At 48.1% G+C, this 17,655-nt stretch overlaps 1 protein-coding gene across 10 annotated transcripts in view; it reads right to left on the bottom strand.

The window, feature by feature from the left end:
• Positions 1 to 17,655, bottom strand: part of LOC108178662 (Ig lambda chain C region-like) — a 362,049-nt gene that overhangs the window by 231,707 nt on the left and 112,687 nt on the right. Inside the window, exons 1-2 of one of the 10 annotated variants that reach the window (XM_051826713.3) lie at positions 11,484 to 11,573; positions 11,043 to 11,373 (exon numbers count right to left, since the gene is read on the bottom strand). The exons of the other annotated variants lie outside the window; for them this stretch is intronic. Of the exons in view, the coding sequence (XP_051682673.1) occupies positions 11,043 to 11,373; positions 11,484 to 11,529 (377 nt within the window). The 5' untranslated portion in view covers positions 11,530 to 11,573. Of the gene's footprint in view, positions 1 to 11,042; positions 11,374 to 11,483; positions 11,574 to 17,655 lie in introns of those variants that run through there. 10 annotated transcript variants of the gene reach the window in all.

The following is a 17,655-nucleotide window of genomic DNA, read 5'->3' as shown; positions in this document are numbered from 1 at the left end:
TGAAGAATGATTATTGTTGACTGAATGGTTTTGAGTGTGTTTATCTTTCACTTTCATTAATTTTTCCAAAATTTGCACCAGTGTATGCTCTTTTTATTTTTTAAAGATTTATTTACTTATTTGAAAGGCAGAGTTACAGAGGAGCAGAGGCAGAGAGAGGCAGAGAGGTCTTCCATCCACTGGTTCACTCCTCAAATGGCTACAATGGCCAGAGCTGAGTTATCTGAAACCAGGAGCCAAGAGCCAGGAGCCAGGAGCTTCTTCCAGATCTCCCAGTCAGGTATAGAGGTGGGTGCAAAGACTTGGGCCATCCTCTGCTGCTTTCTCAGGCCATAGCAGAGAGCTGGATCGGAAGTGGAGCAGCCAGGACTTGAACTGGTTCCCGTGTGGGATGCCAGCACTGCAGATGGTGGCTTTACCCGCTATGTCACAGTGCCAGCCCCTCAATGTATGCTCATTAGCAGTGTATGTAATTACACATTTGCCAAAATAAATTCTGGTTTATCTGACTTTTAAAACATTGTAGTTAGTGTTTCATTTCCCAACCTTTTCACTTCGACACTAAACAGCAGACAACAATAGAACTGTTGGTTCATTTCAATGTAGTGCATTTTCATAAAGAGGTTCAATATACTACCAAGCAAACTAAGTGTTTTGTGGGACCTTATTTTCTTCGAGTCCTGAACGTAATTTCCACATGAAAAGTTTAATATACTAATCATTATTTTTCTTTTGATTTATTTTTAAACATTTTTGAAGTGAGTATGCTGAACTATTAATGGCTTTGAAACAGTAAAATTGTGATTTGGGCCGTGCATCTTAGCCCACGAGACATACACATCGTCACTTTGTATGGACTAGACTCATAAACAGAGCAAGGAACTGTGGCAGAACTAAGGCCACAGGATTAGGGACTCACGTGGCCTCCCTAGCAGGCAGCTTGGTGCTGTCAAACTTGAAGATAATTAAAACTTTTTTTTCTGGAACCGGCGCTGTGGCGTAGCAGGTAAAGGCACCGCCTGCAGGGCCAGCATCCTGTATGGGCTCCGATTCAAATCCGGCTGCTCCACTTCTGAACTAGCTCTCTGCTATGGCCTGGAAAAGCAGTAGAAGATGGCCCAAGTCCTTGGGCTCCTGCACCCATGTGGGAGACCTGGAAGAAGCTCCTGGCTCCTGGCTTCAGATCAGTGCAGCTCCGGCCGTTGCGGCCAATTGGGGAGTGAACCCGCACATGGAAGACCTCTCTCTGTCTCTGCCTCTCCTTCTCTCTCTGTGTAACTCTGCCTTTCAAATAAATAAATAAATCTAGAAAGAAAGAAAGGTAGGTAGGTAGGTAGGTAGGTGTGGAGATCCTGGCCTCCTGCTGGACAAATCTCCAGTCGGTAGAGAGCCCTTCCCAGTGCCTCCTTGATGACACCACGTTACTCTGTCCATCTGATTTGGAGGGGAGAGTGAGAAGAGACAGTGAAAGAAAATGATTTGTGGCCGGCGCCATGGCTCACTTGGCTAATCCTCCACCTGTGGCGCCGGCACCCGGGTTCTAGTCCTGGTTGGGGTGCTGGGTTCTAGTCCTGGTTGGGGTGCCAGATTCTGTCCCGGTTGGTCCACTTCCAGTCCAGCTTTCTGCTGTGGCCTGGGAGGGCAGCGGAGAATGGCCCAAGTGTTTGGTTCCCTGCACCCGCATGGGAGACTGGGAGGAAGTACCCAGCTCCTGGCCTCGGATCGGCGCGGCACAGGCTGTAGCGACCATTAGGGGAGTGAACCAATGGAAGGAAGATCTCTCTCCTGTCTCTCTCTCTCACTGTCTATAACTCTCTCTCTGTCTCTCTGTCTCTCTCTCTTTCTCTCTCACTGTATAACTCTGCCTGGCAAAAAAATAATAATAATTTAAAAAAAAAGAAAATGATTTGCCTTACAGTTCATGGAAAAATGCTGGAATTGATGCTGCTATCAAATCTGCCTGGAGTTAAAGTAGTAATAATGTGAATGTGTTATTTCTGCTTTTGTGGCTTCATTTTTGTCAGTTATCTACCTATGTGGTTTTCTGTAAAAGAAATGAGTTAGGTGGGCTCACAGGTTAACACTTAAAACTTTCATCTGAGCCTCCCTACCAGGAAGAATGGAAACGGAATTCTTGCTCCTCTCCTTGATCTACTGTCTCTCATTTCCCGCGGCTCATTCATTGAGTGAGTTGACCTGGGCACCTAGGCCTCTGTGGATCCAGGGAAGTGTTGCCCTCAAGTCAGCACAGGTAAGCAGTGCCAGCAAGTCCCATTGTGCCTGTATTTCAGAGAAATGGGACATCAAGAAAGACTACTCCTTATCAAAAAGATAGTGAATGGTTGGTGACAGTTTTGTAAAGGAACAGTTTCTTTAGTAAATTTAAAATTTGATGTAGAAAATACCAGGGCCAGAACTCGCCGAGAAATTGATCCTGGGCAAGTGACACAGGAGTGAGAGAACCGTGTGGAATCTGTCCTTCTGAAGGGGAGCCCACGACGCCACTGCCACAGTAATAGGTTTGTGATCTTGGGCACAAATGCTCGTTTGATTTCAGGATGGAAGAACAACTACACTGAATTTGATTGGGAAAAATCAATGAATGACCATAGGAATCAGTTTAAGAAGTTAAGTCATGGGGGCCAGAGTCGTAGCGTAGAAGGTTAAGCCACCGCCTGTGATGCTGGCATCCTGTAGAGGTGCTGCCAGTTCAAGCCCCCACTGCTCCACTTCCGATCCAGCTCCCTGCTAATGCACCTGGAAAGCAGCAGAAGATGGCCCAAGTGCTTGGGCCCCTGTCACACACATGGGAGACCCAGATGGAGCTTCAGGCTCCTGACTTTGGCCTGGTCAGCCCCTGCCATTGCAGTCATTTGGGGTACATGAACCAGCGAATGGAAGCTTCTCTCTCTCTCTCTCTCTCTCTCTCTCTCTGTAACTCTGACTTTCAAATAAATAAAGAAATCTTAAAAAGCAGAGGTCAAGCCCAGTGGTGATCCCAGTATTGATTTGTCTAATACTTAAATCCCTTTGTTGTCCTCACAGATCCCTTCTTACCCTCCTCACTCTGACAGCGTCATGTGTGTCCCACTGGTACACACACCACATGGGCCGCCGTTCCGTTACACGGGGTCATGCGCTTGCTCCCTTTGCCCTCCAGTTGTCGCTGTCCTCTGGCCTGCCATCTGCTATGAGACGCACTTGGCAGGTAAATTTTTCCCTGATGGAGTAATAAAATAATTATTTATTTCAATAGGATAGCAAAACCCATATTTTTCATCTTATTTATAAATAGTCAACTTTATTTTCTGATGTGGTTAACCACAATTCTCCCTTTTCACTAACGTACATAACGGAAGAAGGCACACGGAGTATGGTCTCCATTTCTTTTGAAATATTTTATATGCCCTTGGTAGACTGCTAAAGGACACAGGATTTGGGGGCAGAGTGGCAGGGTACCGTCCTGTCTCTGCTACTCAGTAGCATTAGGGTCGTAGGCAAACTGCTCAACTCTCTGTAAAACAAAGACATAATTGTACCTAACTTGAGATTTGTTGTAAAGAATTAAATGAAATAGAGAATTGGCAGAGTTCTTAAAAGACAAAGCTAACACCCTAACAAGTGTTTGAAATATATTGACGGTTGCCTATCTATATAGTGGTCTGGTTGATTTATTTTTTATAAACTGATAGATATTTATTAACTGTTCCTAGACTGGTAACCTTACTACTCTGATTGTCAGATGAGGAAGAGACTTGAAGCACTTGGTATCTCTGTTCTTTACACATACAGCTTTGTGTTAGGAAGGGGGTCGTTGGATCCAAGCTCCTGGCTTCCCTCACTCAGAGGTAACAGCTACTTTCTATGCAGCACTGCTTCCCTTAAACACCTCGAGCAGGAGAAGATCTTTGCTTCTCCAGCCAGCCACCAACTTCTCAGGGAAGGTCACTGCTTTGCTTGTTCAAACCATGATAGAACCTCCCAGCCCAGCAAATGGTGACATCAGTGACAGTTCTGCTTCTTCTACAAAACCAAGGCACATCAACAATCTACATATAAAATAAAAGTCATCGAAAAATCTAGCTTCAGCTGGAGAGGCAGTAGGGATGTAGATTATGGAAATCCTCAATGCAATGATATTCAGGAGCAAAGAGACAAATGTCTCATTTTTAAACACAGAAATTAGTACCTTTCCCTGCTTTGGTAACTTTGTACTCATCAGCATGCATAATTTTTAAAACTTTGTCACGAAACATTGAGGATACTAGTTAATACTTCCTGGAATGGACTTCTCATTTTCAGTCAAGTCTCTAATTCTATTCTTTCTTTTGCAGGGAATGGAAGGGCTTCACTGGATGTGTGGTCAGTCTTCTTCACACGATGAGAGTTCACCGACAACACGGCATTGTGGTGTGGCCGTGAGGGTCTGAGCTGAGGTCGTGTGTGGATGCACTCACCGTGATCTGCCACTGTGTCCATCTCAGCTGTGTTGGGTTGTTTTTCCTGGTAAGTAGACCGATTCCTGTGACACATGTACCTAATGAGTAGTGGATTGAAGTTCATTTTACTGTAAGATCTCTTCCACTTCTAACACTGTACTAATGTGCAAATCCCAGGCAATGTATTTACTACACCACCAGAGCTTGAAGAAGTTCCAAGAGACCATCTTTCTAGCACTTTCAAAGCACCAGGGCATTGACAGGGAAGGGGTCGGGCAGTGGACACTATAGTATAAGGTCTTCACGGTCATTTGTTGGGTATGAACCTGCACTGTTATTGGACCAGGAAGAGTACACTCAGTGCTGCCCGAGACACTGAGAAACACTGCACAGTACAGCCAACATCTGAGCTGTGTTTCATTGGGGGCCAGTAGGGTTTCACCTAGGGCTTGAGCACTGGCTCAGCAATTTAAAAGAATACATACTATTAAGGACCAGGGAAACTGAAAAACAGTTCCTTTCTAATAGTCAAGGACATTTAACGTGAATGATAGTATTAAAGAGGATGTGGGGAAATGCTCACTCTCTAAAGCTTGTTGGGGTTATTCAAGCTTTAGATCCGATGAGGAAAATGCAAACCACTTTTAGGGGACTAGCATGAAAGCAGAAAGTGTGTGTGACTGACACCTTTCCGTTGAGAATGGTTTCTAATACAATGGTGCAGTCAGCCCATGGTTCTACCACCAGGGGAGCAGGCAAAGGAATCCTACCATGAGTATGAGGCATCTGTGCCCAAACAGGAGTGAGCTCTGTTCTTGACTTTGACTATGCCCATGATACAGACTAAATGGGGGAAAAAAACCCACAGAATAACATAAATGCCTTTATTTCACTTTTTTTAAAGATTTATTTATTTTACTTGAAAGCCACAGTTGCAGAGAGAAGAAGAGGCAGAGAGAGAGAGAGAAATAGAGAGAGAGGGAGATATCTTCCATCTGCTGGTTCACTCCCCAGATGGCCGCAATGGCCAGAGCAGCGCCAATCTGAATCCAGGAGCCAGGAGCTTCTTCCAGGTCTCCCATGCAGGTGCAGGAGCCCAAGGACTTGGGCCTTCTTCTACTGCTTTCCCAGGCCACAGTAGAGAGCTAGATTGGAAGTGGAGCAGCCGGGTCTTGAACCAGCACCTGTATAGGATGCTGGCACTACAGGTGGCAGCTTTACCTGCTACACCACAGCGCGGGCCCCTTTATTTCACTTTAGAAAATAAAACAGATGAAGTTGAAGTATGAAGGTTGTCTGAGCACATAGAAAAATCCTAAACCATATACCTGTAACTTTGAACTGCAGTTATCACTGGGAGAATATGCAGTGCAGTAGACCAGCAAGTACTGATCATTTTTAAAGTGTCAGCATTCTTTTTATTTATTATCTATTTATTTTTAAAATTTTATTTATTTATTTGAATGGTAGAGTTACCGACAGTGAGAGGGAGAGACAGAGAGAAAGATCTTCCATCTACTTGTTCACTTCCCAAATGGCCACAATGGCTAGAGTTGAGCTGATCCCAAAGCAGGAGCCAGGAGCTTCTTCTGGGTCTCCCACACGTGTGCAGGGGCTGAAGTGCTTGGGCATCTTCTACTGCTTTCTTTTTTTTTTTTTTTTTTTTTGACAGGCAGAGTGGACAGTGAGAGAGAGAGACAGAGAGAAAGGTCTTCCTTTGCCGTTGGTTCACCCTCCAATGGCCGCCGCGGCCGGCGCGCTGCGGCCGGCGCACCGCGCCGATCCGGTGGCAGGAGCCAGGAGCCAGGTGCTTTTCCTGGTCTCCCATGGGGTGCAGGGCCCAAGCACCTGGGCCATCCTCCACTGCACTCCCGGGCCACAGCAGAGGGCTGGCCTGGAAGAGGGGCAACCGGGACAGAATCCGGCACCCCGACCGGGACTAGAACCTGGTGTGCCGGCGCCGCCAGGCGGAGGATTAGCCTAGTGAGCCGCGGCGCCGGCCTTCTACTGCTTTCTGAGGCCATAACCGGCGGCCTTATGGGACGCCACTGTGCCACAGCGTTGGCCCCAGTGTCAGCATTCTTGATATGCTAACATTATTTGAATTCATGATAACACGTCATTCTTCATATTGAAGGAAAGACTGCTCCTGAGAAAGGCTGGCTTGTAATTCTCCGTTAGGACTCAAAAGAGCTAACCCTACTGTAGAGATGAGAAGGCACAGGGTCATGCAGGACAGATACTCATAGAGGATACTCAAGGGTTCACATCCTGGTTTTACTCCCAAACCTTTATTCTGCCCCTCACCCTCCACCCCTGCTGGTAATGCCACCATTTCATTTTTTTAAAAAAAGATTTATTTATTTATTTGAAAGGTAGAGTTACAGAGAGAAGGAGAGGCAGAGAGGGAGAGAGAGAGAGGTCTTCCATCCATTGGTTCACTCCCCAAATGGCTGCAGTGGCCAGAGCTGTGCCGATCCAAAGCCAGGAGCCAGGAGCTTCTGGGTCTCCCACATGGGTGCAGGGGCCCAAGGACTTGGGTCATCCTCCACTGCTTTCCCAGGCCATAGCAGAGAGCTGGATCGGAAGTGGAGCAGCCGGAACTCGAACTGGTGTCCATATGGGATGCCGGCACTGCAGGTGGCGGCTTTACCTGCTACACCACAATGCCAGCCCCCACCATTTCTTAACTGTCACATTAAACACTGCAAAGAGACTCTCCACTGCTTTGAAACCATCCTCTGGTTATCTCACAAGGACGTTGCACTTCCCTCACAGCTTGTTTGATGGTTGCCTGTCAACCATGGGAATGTTTCCCACCAGGTTGCCCGTGGCGCATGTGGGCACCAGAACCTGTCACCTGGTCCTCACGGTAATGCCAGCGGTGGTCGCCAGTCACATTCTGTCCACAGGACCCCTGTTCTAATGTTGGAATCCTGCGAAGTGTTTTTAAGGTGCAGTAAATCCTCCATGAACTAGAAAATCCATTATGTTTGGAAAGAAAGCCAGGATGGCGGAGGAGAGAGAACAACCTGTGCAAAGGGTCGGAGGCAGGGACGTTTGATGTATTCGACATTCTGTTCACCACAGTTTAATATACCTGCTTGATTCCTGCAGGTATATATTCTGAATATATATATTCAGAGTCCTGAATCCATGAGCGCATTATATTTAAGGGTATGTAGAGACAGGGAGTTAAGGCATTGGGAGAAGAAGCAGAACGGGATGAACTTGGCCTGTATGAATTGTGGTTGAGTGGTGGTGATGTCCCTGATGGAGATTTGGGGGATGCTCTGTCATTTCCTAGCCCTTCTGAGACACCTGTGGAGTTGAATTGATTTCACTACTGTGGAACCAGACTGAGCATTTTAATTTCCTCCTGGCTGGTCCTGCTGGGCACAGCCATGAATCTTCACCATGGACCCATCCAGAAGGCTCAGACACAATGTCATTAGAGGGAGTTCCCAATAGCTGGGTGGTGAGGAATCCCTGGTTTCTTTTTCAGCTCCTCTGGAGAAGTGTGAATGCTGACGGGACTTAGAGGCCCCCTATGTTTTGTTTTAGTGAAACCAGTCAAGGCGTTTCAGAACATTGGGCAGACGTTCCACACTGTCCCTTTCTGCCTTCAAACACCAAGGCCATATATTTAAATGAAATGCTTGTGTTCCATAGTTGCAAGTGTCCTCATTGGCTATTATTATTATTATTATTATTATTATTTTGGTCTCAAACTCCTACCTCCCAAACACATCTTCATAAAAATCATTTCTTCTCATTCTTCAAATTGAGTAACTTTAAAAATCTACATATAGTATCATTATTTGCTTGGAATGATATCTATGGACTACATAGAATCTGTTCTCTTTGTATTAATATCACAATAATGGTGCCGGCGCTGTAGAGTAGTGGGTTAAACCTCCGCCTACAGTGCCGGCATCTCATATGGGCACTGTTTCAAGTCCTGGCTGCTCCTCTTCTGATCCAGCTCTCTGCTATGGCCTGGGAAAGCAGTAGAAGATGGCCCAAGTTTTTGGGCCCCTGCACCTGCATGGGAAGACCCAGAGAAAGCTCCTGGCTTTGGATCTGCACAGTACTAGCTGTTGCAGTCAATTAGAAAGTGAACCAACGGATGGAAGACCTTTCTCTCTCCCTCTCTCTGCCTCTCCTTCTCTCTCTCTGTAACTCTGACTTTCAAATAAATAAATAAATCTAGAAAAAAATTACATTAACATGAAACTTGAGAACTGTGTAGTAGTAATTATGCATCTGCTATGACCCTGAGAACCCGATGTGTTAATAAATTCTTTTAAAAAATTAAAAAATCTATCTGTAACTTATGAATCAGTTCTCTTTCTCACAGAAGCCCATACATATTGGGCTGGGACATACAGAATGTAGTATTCTCCTGGAGCTGGAGAGCCAGCAGCTCATTGTGGGACATGTGGAGCCACTGCCCACTACTGAACACACCCTCCTGTGCTGCTCCCCGGGCTCTGCAGTTCCCTGCTCGAGGTTAGCTGCTTGCTGCTCTCTGAGGCGAGAAAGCAGGCAGGGTGATGACTAGAGCTTCTCAGGTTTTTACCCCAAAATTTATATTTTTTTTTCTTATGCAGGGTGCTTTTTGGGTCCCAGAGTTTGCTTGCAGAGGTAGTAGCTGCGTGGCTGCCCGTGACCGTCTGAAGATTGTGCAGTGCACTGTCTGTCCTCTCCATCTCTCTCCTTTTTGGGTCCATCCTCGGAATTCCCTTGGTATCTAGATCGTTCCTGCTGTAGATATGAGTAGCAACTAGTGAATGTGTGCTCATTTTTAAAGATGGACCCTTGGCCTTTTGTTTTGTAAAGATTTATTTTATTTATTTGAAAGACAGAGTTACAGAGAGAGGTAGAAACAGAGAGAGAGGGCTTCTATCCATTGGTTCACTCCCCAGATGGCCGCAACAGCTGAAACTGCACCAATCTGAAGCCAGGAGCTTATTCTGGGTCTCCCATGTGTGTGCTGGGGCCCAAGGATTGGGCCATCTTCTACTGCTTTCCCAGGCCATAGCAGAGAGCTGGATCAGAAAGAGGAGCAGCCAGGACTAGAACTGGCACCCATATGGGATGCTGGCACTTCAGGCCAGGGCTTTAACCCACTATGCCACAGTGCTAGCCCCACCCTTGGTCTTTTACACAAAGCTCAGGGTAGTGGAAGCGGCAGCACAGATCCCTAGGGCTAAAAGGAACCTAAGGCATTCTCATTCAGCCATCTAGCGAAATAACCATTTGCACCATGTTTTTGCAATGTGCCAATGAAGTGAGGAGGAAGAAGAGATTAGAAAATGGGATTCACACCAAAACACAACAACAACAGCAATGAAAACCTCCCAGTGTGATTGAAAGGTGAATTACATCATTGTTACCGGTTCCAAGAATAGGATTAGTTTGCATAAGAGACTGGGGAAGATCTCACTGCAAGGTTTTGTCCTGGATGCACGTGCCTGGGAGTGAAGGGAATGTTATATACCTCACAGACACTCTCACAGCGAGTGTCATGAATTGCCAAGGGTATGGAAGCCTCTTGAGTTCACAAACTCGGACCTTATTTAGACAAGGCCATAATCAAAGTGGAAGTTCTCTCCTCCCTTCAGAGAAAGGTACCTCCTTCATTGATGGCCCTTTCTTTCCACTGGGATCTCACAGAGATCTTTCGTGTAGGTCATTTTCTGCCACAGTGTCTTGGCTTTCCACACTTGAAATGCTCTCATGGGCTTTTTAGCCAAATCTGAATGCTTTAAGGGCTGGTTCTGAGGCCAGAGTGCAGCACCAGTTTGAATCTGCATCAAACCCTGCTCACTGCTGCATGGATCCACAGCGCCCCCTGGTGAATGAACCACAGAATGGGAATGACCTGGAGAATTCCCCAGAATGTTCAGCAGCTCTTTTTCCTTTGAACAAACATGGAATTTTGTTTTCCATTGAACCTCCTCCAGCTCAGACAGAGAATTGTTTGTGTTTTGCTGTTGTTATTCGGAATTTGTCAGTCCTTTATTTCATGATGTGCTGAGCCATTGAATCTCCCCAGTGTCTGACTTCCATTTTAATACTAAGTCTGTTTTTATTTCTATTTGAATTTTTCTTTTTTGTGTCACTTTTACAAAATACGCTTTCATAATTTACACCTGGTTATCATGTATACCTTATCTGTCTTTACATTCACATCATTTCCATTTGTTTCTAAAGCATTAGACATTTTTTTAAAGGACTTAGTGACTGCTGTGGGGAGATCTCTGTCACAAAATTTGAACATCAATATCATCTCAGCATTGGAGTCTGAGGTTTGCGTTTTCATTTCTCATCCATGTCCCAGCTTATTGCAGAATGCACAGGGCTGTGCCCTGGACTCTGAGACCTCCTCTGTCTCTGCCTTCCCCAGATGCACTGGGGTGGTTCAGGGTCAGGCTGCACCTGTGTGTGTCACTGGCCCCTGGTCCTGGGCACAGCCTGCTGCACTGAACTTGCACTCAGAGGTCTCCACAGATATTCACCACTAAAGATGCTCAGAGCCCATGGCTGAGGAACTGGGGTTTTTGTCTCACTTCCTCATCGTCTGAAGCACTGTGCGCATGGAAGCTGCTCCCACTACCGTGAGCTGTAGCACAGTAATAGTCGGCCTCGTCCTCGGGCTGCAGCCCAGAGATGCTCAGGACGCCTGCATTGGCCGAGTCATCCTTGGATCCAGAGAAGCGGCTGTGCACCCCGGAGCCCTGGTGTTTAATTTCTTCTGTGTGGTAGGTCAGGAGATACCTGGGAGGCCTCCCTGGCACCTGCTGGTACCAGCCAATTACATAACTGCCAACACTGTAGCCAGTGCTCAGGGTGCAGGTGAGTCTGGCTGTTGTGTCCAGAGACGCAGAGAGGGAGGGCGGCTGAGTCAGCACAGGCTGGGAGAGGGACCCTGCAGACACAGACACACGGGGAGGGGGCAGAGGTCAGGCTCACGTCCCTCAGGGCTCTGAGCAAGGGGTGTGAGCCAGGCTGGGACCTGGTCCCCAGGGCCGTCCCTACCTGTGCAGTGAGAGAGGAGCAGCAGGAGCAGAGGAGCCCAGGCCATGGTGGTCACAGCCCCTGATGCCCACAGTGGGCTGCGCTGCCCCAGGCCTCCTTTTCTTCCCCAGCCTGTGCCAGAGGAGGGGCTGCTCATGCAAATGAGGCCCCGCCCAGTGCCTGTCCCGCCCCTCCCTGAGCCCTGGTGCTGGGGCTCAGCTCCCACTGCTGACTGAGGAGGATGAGGGTTTGTTGCCCTCCCTGGGGATGCCTTGAGGGAGAGGAAGCACCTGTGAGACAACACAAAGGTTCTTGCTCAGGACACTCTACCAAGTTTCAAGGGAACAGCTGCTGCATCCCCAGGAGTGAGCACAGGTAACACAGGACAGTCTCACAGCGCCCCCTACTGGTGGTGATGCATACACTTCCCCATGACCCAGAGACCTGAGGTTCACAGAAATTCTGCAGCTCACCAGTCACTGTGCCCATTCACACACTCACAGCCTGATTGTAGAAGCTGGGACCTGATAATCTGTGTAGCTACTGTGCTTCTAACTCCCTGTATCTGACCTACACATAGGGCACAAAGTAAGTTGTCAGCAGTTATTTAATTATTTATTGCAAAGTGCAATGGAAGGAGGGAGAGAGAGATGAGAGAGACAGAGAGAAAAATATCCTCTGATCTGTGGTTCACTCCAAATGTCCAAAACAGGGCTGAGCCAGGCTGAAGCCAGGAGCCCACAGCTACACTCAGGGCTTCAACATGAGTGACAGGAACCCAAGTGTTTGGGCAGCACCTGCGGCCCCGAGGCCATGTGCAGGAAGCTGGGTCAGGGGCAGAGCAGGACTTGATCCCAGGCCCCCTGGTTGAGATGCTGGAATTCCATATGTGTACCTTTTTTTAAAAATTGGACAGATAGACAGTGTGTGTGAGAGAGACAGAGAGAAAGGTTTTCCTTCCATTGGTTCACCCCCCAAATGGCCGCTACCGCCTGGGCTACACCGATTCAAAGCCAGGAGCCAGGTGCTTCTTCCTGGTCTCCCATGAGGGTGCAGGGTCCCAACGACTTGGGCCATCCTCCACTGCCTTCCCGGGCCACAGCAGAGAGCTGGAATGGAAGAGGAGTGACCGGGACTAGAACCCAGTGCCCATATGGGATGCCAGCGCCTCAGGTGGAGGATTAACCAAGTGAAGATTTATTTATTTATTTGAAGGTTTGAGTTAGAGAGAAAGAAGGAGAGAGAGAGGAGAGAGAGATGGATCTTCCATTCACCAGTTAATTCTGCAAGTGACTGCAAAGGCCAGGGCTGAGCCACTGCGTGTCTGGTATCTGATAACAGAAGACAACTGGAGCTTTGGGTAGAGTGGATGATCACAGCCCTCACCCTGACTGTTGATGAGCAACTTGATATGTTATCCCTCTTAGTATTTTTTTTGTTTGTTCTACTTAATACTTTTGGTTGAAAACTGTAATCAATACACAATTATTCTTAAGTGCTGAAACTTAACTGAAAAGTGATCACTGTTAAATATAAGAGTGGGAATAAGAGAGGGAAGAGATGTGCAATTCGGGACATGCTCAAGCTGACTTACCTCAAACGGTAGAGTTAGAAACATAGCAGGGGATTCCAATTCAATCCCATCGAGGTGGCGTGTACCAATGCCATCTCACTAGTCCCGGTGATCAATTTTTGTTCACAATTGATCATAATGATAGGACTAAGAACCAAAGGGATCACATAAACAAGAATAGTGTCTGCAAATACTAGCTGATAGAATGAAAAAGGGAGAGAATGATCCAACATGGGAAGTGAGATACGCAGCAGACCCTTAGAATGGCAGATGTCCTAAACAGCACTCTGGCCTCAGAATCAGTCCTTAAGGCATGCGGATCCGGCTGAAAAGACCCTGAGAGTATTTCAGGCATGGAAAGCCAAGACACTCTGGAAAAAAAAAACTAAATGAAAGATCTCCGTGAGTGAGATCCCAGTGGAAAGAACGGGTCATCAAAGAAGGAGGTACCTTTCTCTGAAGGGAGGAAAGAACTTCCACTTTGACCATGGCCTTGTCTAAATATGATCAGAGTCGGTGAACTCAGGGGGCTTCCATAGCCTTGGCAACTCATGACTAGAGCCTAGGGTGATTACTGAGGCCATAAACACGAGTGTCAATTTGTTAAGTCAACAACAGGCGTCACTGTGCACTTACTCCTCATGTAGGATCTTTGTCCTTAGTGTGCTGTACATTGAGATTTAATGCTATAACTAGTACTCAAACAGTATTTTTCACTTTATGTTTCTGTGTGGGAGCAAACTGTTGAAATCTTTACTTCATGTATGCTAAACTGATCTTCTGTATATAAAGAGAAACGAAAATGAAAAAAGAAAAATTGAGAGTTTCAATGTAATTCCCACTGAGATGGAGATCCTAATCTGCGTGCATGGGCATCAGTGTTGGACCTGTGGGGGCCCCTGACTACTGTGCTGTCTGGGTACTGACAGCAGCATAGGACTGGACATACAAGACACTGGCTTGGGTACTTAGTGTCATCCCAGGGTCTTGGTTGGACCAGCAGTCTCTAGGGACAGCTGTGTGATGTGGTGAGAGAGCAAGCATGTCCAGACATCTGGTCAACCTCACAGCCAGCTCTGGGGCACATGGGTCAACATTGTCTCCATCTTAATGGACAAAAGACCTACGAAAATGTTCACAACTGTGATGTGCCCGTACCTCATAACATCAGCTACTCTCTGATGAGTATATACCCATTGTTGTCCCAAACCTACCTTACTTCATGAGCTGTTTGAGAGACCAACTAACTTTACCAGTACATTTCCAGGATTTGAAAATCATACAGGCATTTTCCATCCCTGACAGAATGAGACGGGTGTCCAATACTCTCTCTGAATGTGGTAGAGGGTTAGATAGGCTGACAAGGCCAACCACAGGCAACCTGGAATGTGAACACTCAGAATAAAGACGTTCAGAGTCCTCCTTACTGACAGCATTGTGTGCATGGGCACTGCATGGGTCCCCTGTTCAGTGTCACCCAGAGTTATTTCAATCCCCTGGGCTGTAGAAGGCTGGGCTTAGAGTGTCTCAGCTGTGGCCTCTGGGAGTTCTGATAAGAGAAGATGCCCTCAGCCCCAGTCTGGAGGGAAGAGTAGAAATGTGGGGAAAACCAGGGTAAAGGCATTTGAGACACCAGATGCTCTGGTATGAATCAAAGGTCAATGCTATCAAAATCCTTTGATTAAATAAAGTACTAAGTTCCATGAAGGTAGTTTGTTGAGTCACTGATTCAGGGAATTTGAAAGCAATATGGGGTGAGCATGTGCACAATTGGGTCTCCTGGCAAATGTGGGAAAATGGAGTTGATGTAGGCTGGAAGCTGTGGTGTGTGCACCTGCTGCACATCCCTGCTGTCCCCCTAGAGATCTTACACAAACTCTGCCCTGAGAGCCGGTGTTTCTATTCTGGAGAGCGAGGTGGCAGGAATGAGGTAGATGGAAGGGAAACTCTGCAGCCACTGGCAATGGGACGTGCTATCCTCCTGTGGGCATGGGATGAGGTAAGGAACTAAAATGGGCCCGTGGGGGCCTTCACTGTGCATGGGAGAACAGAAGTCATTGGAACTCATGTATGATGGGACAATTTTCATTTATTTACTGATGTAATTATGCCAGCATTTGTGAAACATGTATTTCAAAGTCTTCCACAAGGGATAGTGAGTGTTGTAAAATGTTGGATTTAAACACCCCTGGGAATGCCCACATTCCCTATTTTATTGACTGGGATAGAGTCCTGTCTCCCTTTCTGGTCCAGCTTCCTGCTAAGGTGCACCCAGCATGGCAGAGGATGATGGCTCCTTGGGCACTTGGTTAGCAGCAGCCATGTGGGACCCTCACATGGAATTTCTGACTCCTGAATTCAGCATGGCCCAGCCCCAGGTATTGTAGGTATTTTAGAAGTAAACTTATGGATGGAGACACAGCTCTCTCCCTCTCCCTGTCACATTGCCTTTGAAATTAATAAATATGCTAATAAATAAAAATCATGGGTGTCTACGTTATGGTGCACTGGGTTAAACCACTGTGTGTGAGAGTTGGCATTCTGACACAGCATTTTAAACCACCACTTGAGACTCCAGCAACCCAAAAGGGTGCAGTTTCGAGACTGGCTGTTCCACTTCATTCCAGCTCCCTGCTTATGTGTCTGGAAAGTGCAGAAGATTGCCCAAGAATTAGTGTCCCTGCAGCCATGTGGGTGACATGATGGAATTCTGGGCTCCTGATATCTCAACACCAATTGCTGCGGCTATTTGGGGAGAGACCAGCAGACAGAAGATTCTCTCTCAAGTAAATCAGTAAATAAATCTTACAAAAAAAAACCCTGTGTACTCGGCTCTGCTTGGTGACAGATGACAAAGGTATATGAACCCAGAGGGAAACAACACCTCAAAGCAATGATCTGTCCTCTCCGCTACGATGTTAGTAAGGAGGACTCTGAGCTGCTCTGATTCTGAGTGTTCTAGTCGCAGGTTATGAGTGATGAGTCTTATAAACCTGAGAGCTCCCCCACCAAACTCACAGAAGTATTGCACTCGAGCAAGTGTGACAGATGCACCTGGATCTACAGAGGGATTCAGTGATCTCTGTGACACAGGCAGAGGGGGAGGGGACTCTAATGAGACGTCAGGGCAGGTGCAGGGCAGAACCCAAAAGCAGACAGAAAAGGGGAAGAGGGCAGAGTGAGGCTGCTGAGGACCTGGCTGAGCAGCCTCCCAGGGCCAGAGCAGGGACCCTCTGCATCCACCAGTCCCAGCAGAATAGAAAATGAAACCATGGAAAATGAAGGCTTCCTTAGCAGGTACACCAGCCAGCAGAGTGTGTGTCCCAGAGGAGAGACTCTGCAGTCACAGCCACATCCCCAGGTGTGGCCGCTACATACGTGTTTAGGGGCAATGCAGGCTCCATCATGCTAACCCAGGCCCTTATTTTTAAGCATCCTAAGAGCACACACAGTGCTCACTCACAGCTCAGCCCTTCTCCCTGTGTATGGTTGTGAACCAGGGCTCTGTGCAGTCCCCCTGTGCTGGGGAGGCTGGGAGCCCCTGGGTTTCTGTCTCACTTCCCCCCTGGCCCACAGCACTGTGTCAGCACCCAGGCTGCTGTCCCATGCGGCACAGTAGTAATCAGCCTCATCCTCGGGCTGCAGCCCAGCGATGGTGAGGGAGGCCGTGTTCCCAGACGTGTAACCTGTGAACCTGTCCGGCACCCCTGAGGGTCGAATACTGCTGCTGTAGAGGAGCATGGTGGGGGGCCTGCCGGGGAGTGGCTGGTACCAGGATGTGTACCCCTTCCTCACGTTGCTGCTGCTCCCTGTGCAGGGGATGATGATGGTCTGCCCCTCAGCCTCGGTAAAGGCAGACGGCTGAGTCAGTGCAGCCTGGGCCCAGGACCCTGAACATCAGAAAAGACTCTGGTAAGGAAATCTGCTCACTCACAGGCACACACACCCACGGCTCCCCATCCCTTCCTGCCCTCTTGCTCAGCCTCCAGGCACCTGTGCAGTGAATGAGAAAAGGGAGGAGCAGAGGAGCCCAGGCCATGGTGAGACCCTCCTGCAGCTCTGTCCTGAGGACCCTCTGCTGGTCCCAGGCCCTTTCTTCCCTCTTATCCCCTGCTGCATCCTGAGGTGTGGGTGGGGTCTTTCATGCAAAGTAGACCCCTCCCCTGGGCAGTCCCAACTCAAAGGGAACCCTGACCTCATTCTTCTTCTCACTTCATTGGGGGAGGGGCCAGAGCTCAGACTGGGTGATGCTTCTACAGCTCCTTAGGGCCTAGGACGGTGCGCTAAGCCGGCCCCCCGGGAGCTGAGCAGGGCATGGGCCAGGGCCAGCTGCTGGTTCCCAGCTGGGAGCTCAGCTCAGAGCCCTCGGGGACAGCCCAGGGTGCCCTCTGCTGCCTGAGTCACAGGTGCGCCATGGCATCCTCTCCTGTCCCCTGTGCATGGTACTGCTCAATGAAACAGGGAGCTGGGCATTGAAAACACAGCACACATTAGTGTTACATCTGCCCACAGCCCCCAACCCAAGGGACCCACCTGAACAGCCAGCTGTGCTGCTTGTAGGACACTCCGTGGATCCCCATCTGTCGGGCCCAGCAGAGCAGGAATCCCTGTGGGAGGCAG

This window comes from Oryctolagus cuniculus, chromosome 21 (genome assembly GCF_051225735.1).
Source record: "Oryctolagus cuniculus isolate XC-2025 breed Fujian yellow rabbit chromosome 21, ASM5122573v1, whole genome shotgun sequence".
Lineage (NCBI taxonomy): Eukaryota > Metazoa > Chordata > Mammalia > Lagomorpha > Leporidae > Oryctolagus > Oryctolagus cuniculus.
This window is presented reverse-complemented; position numbering and strand designations above follow the sequence as displayed.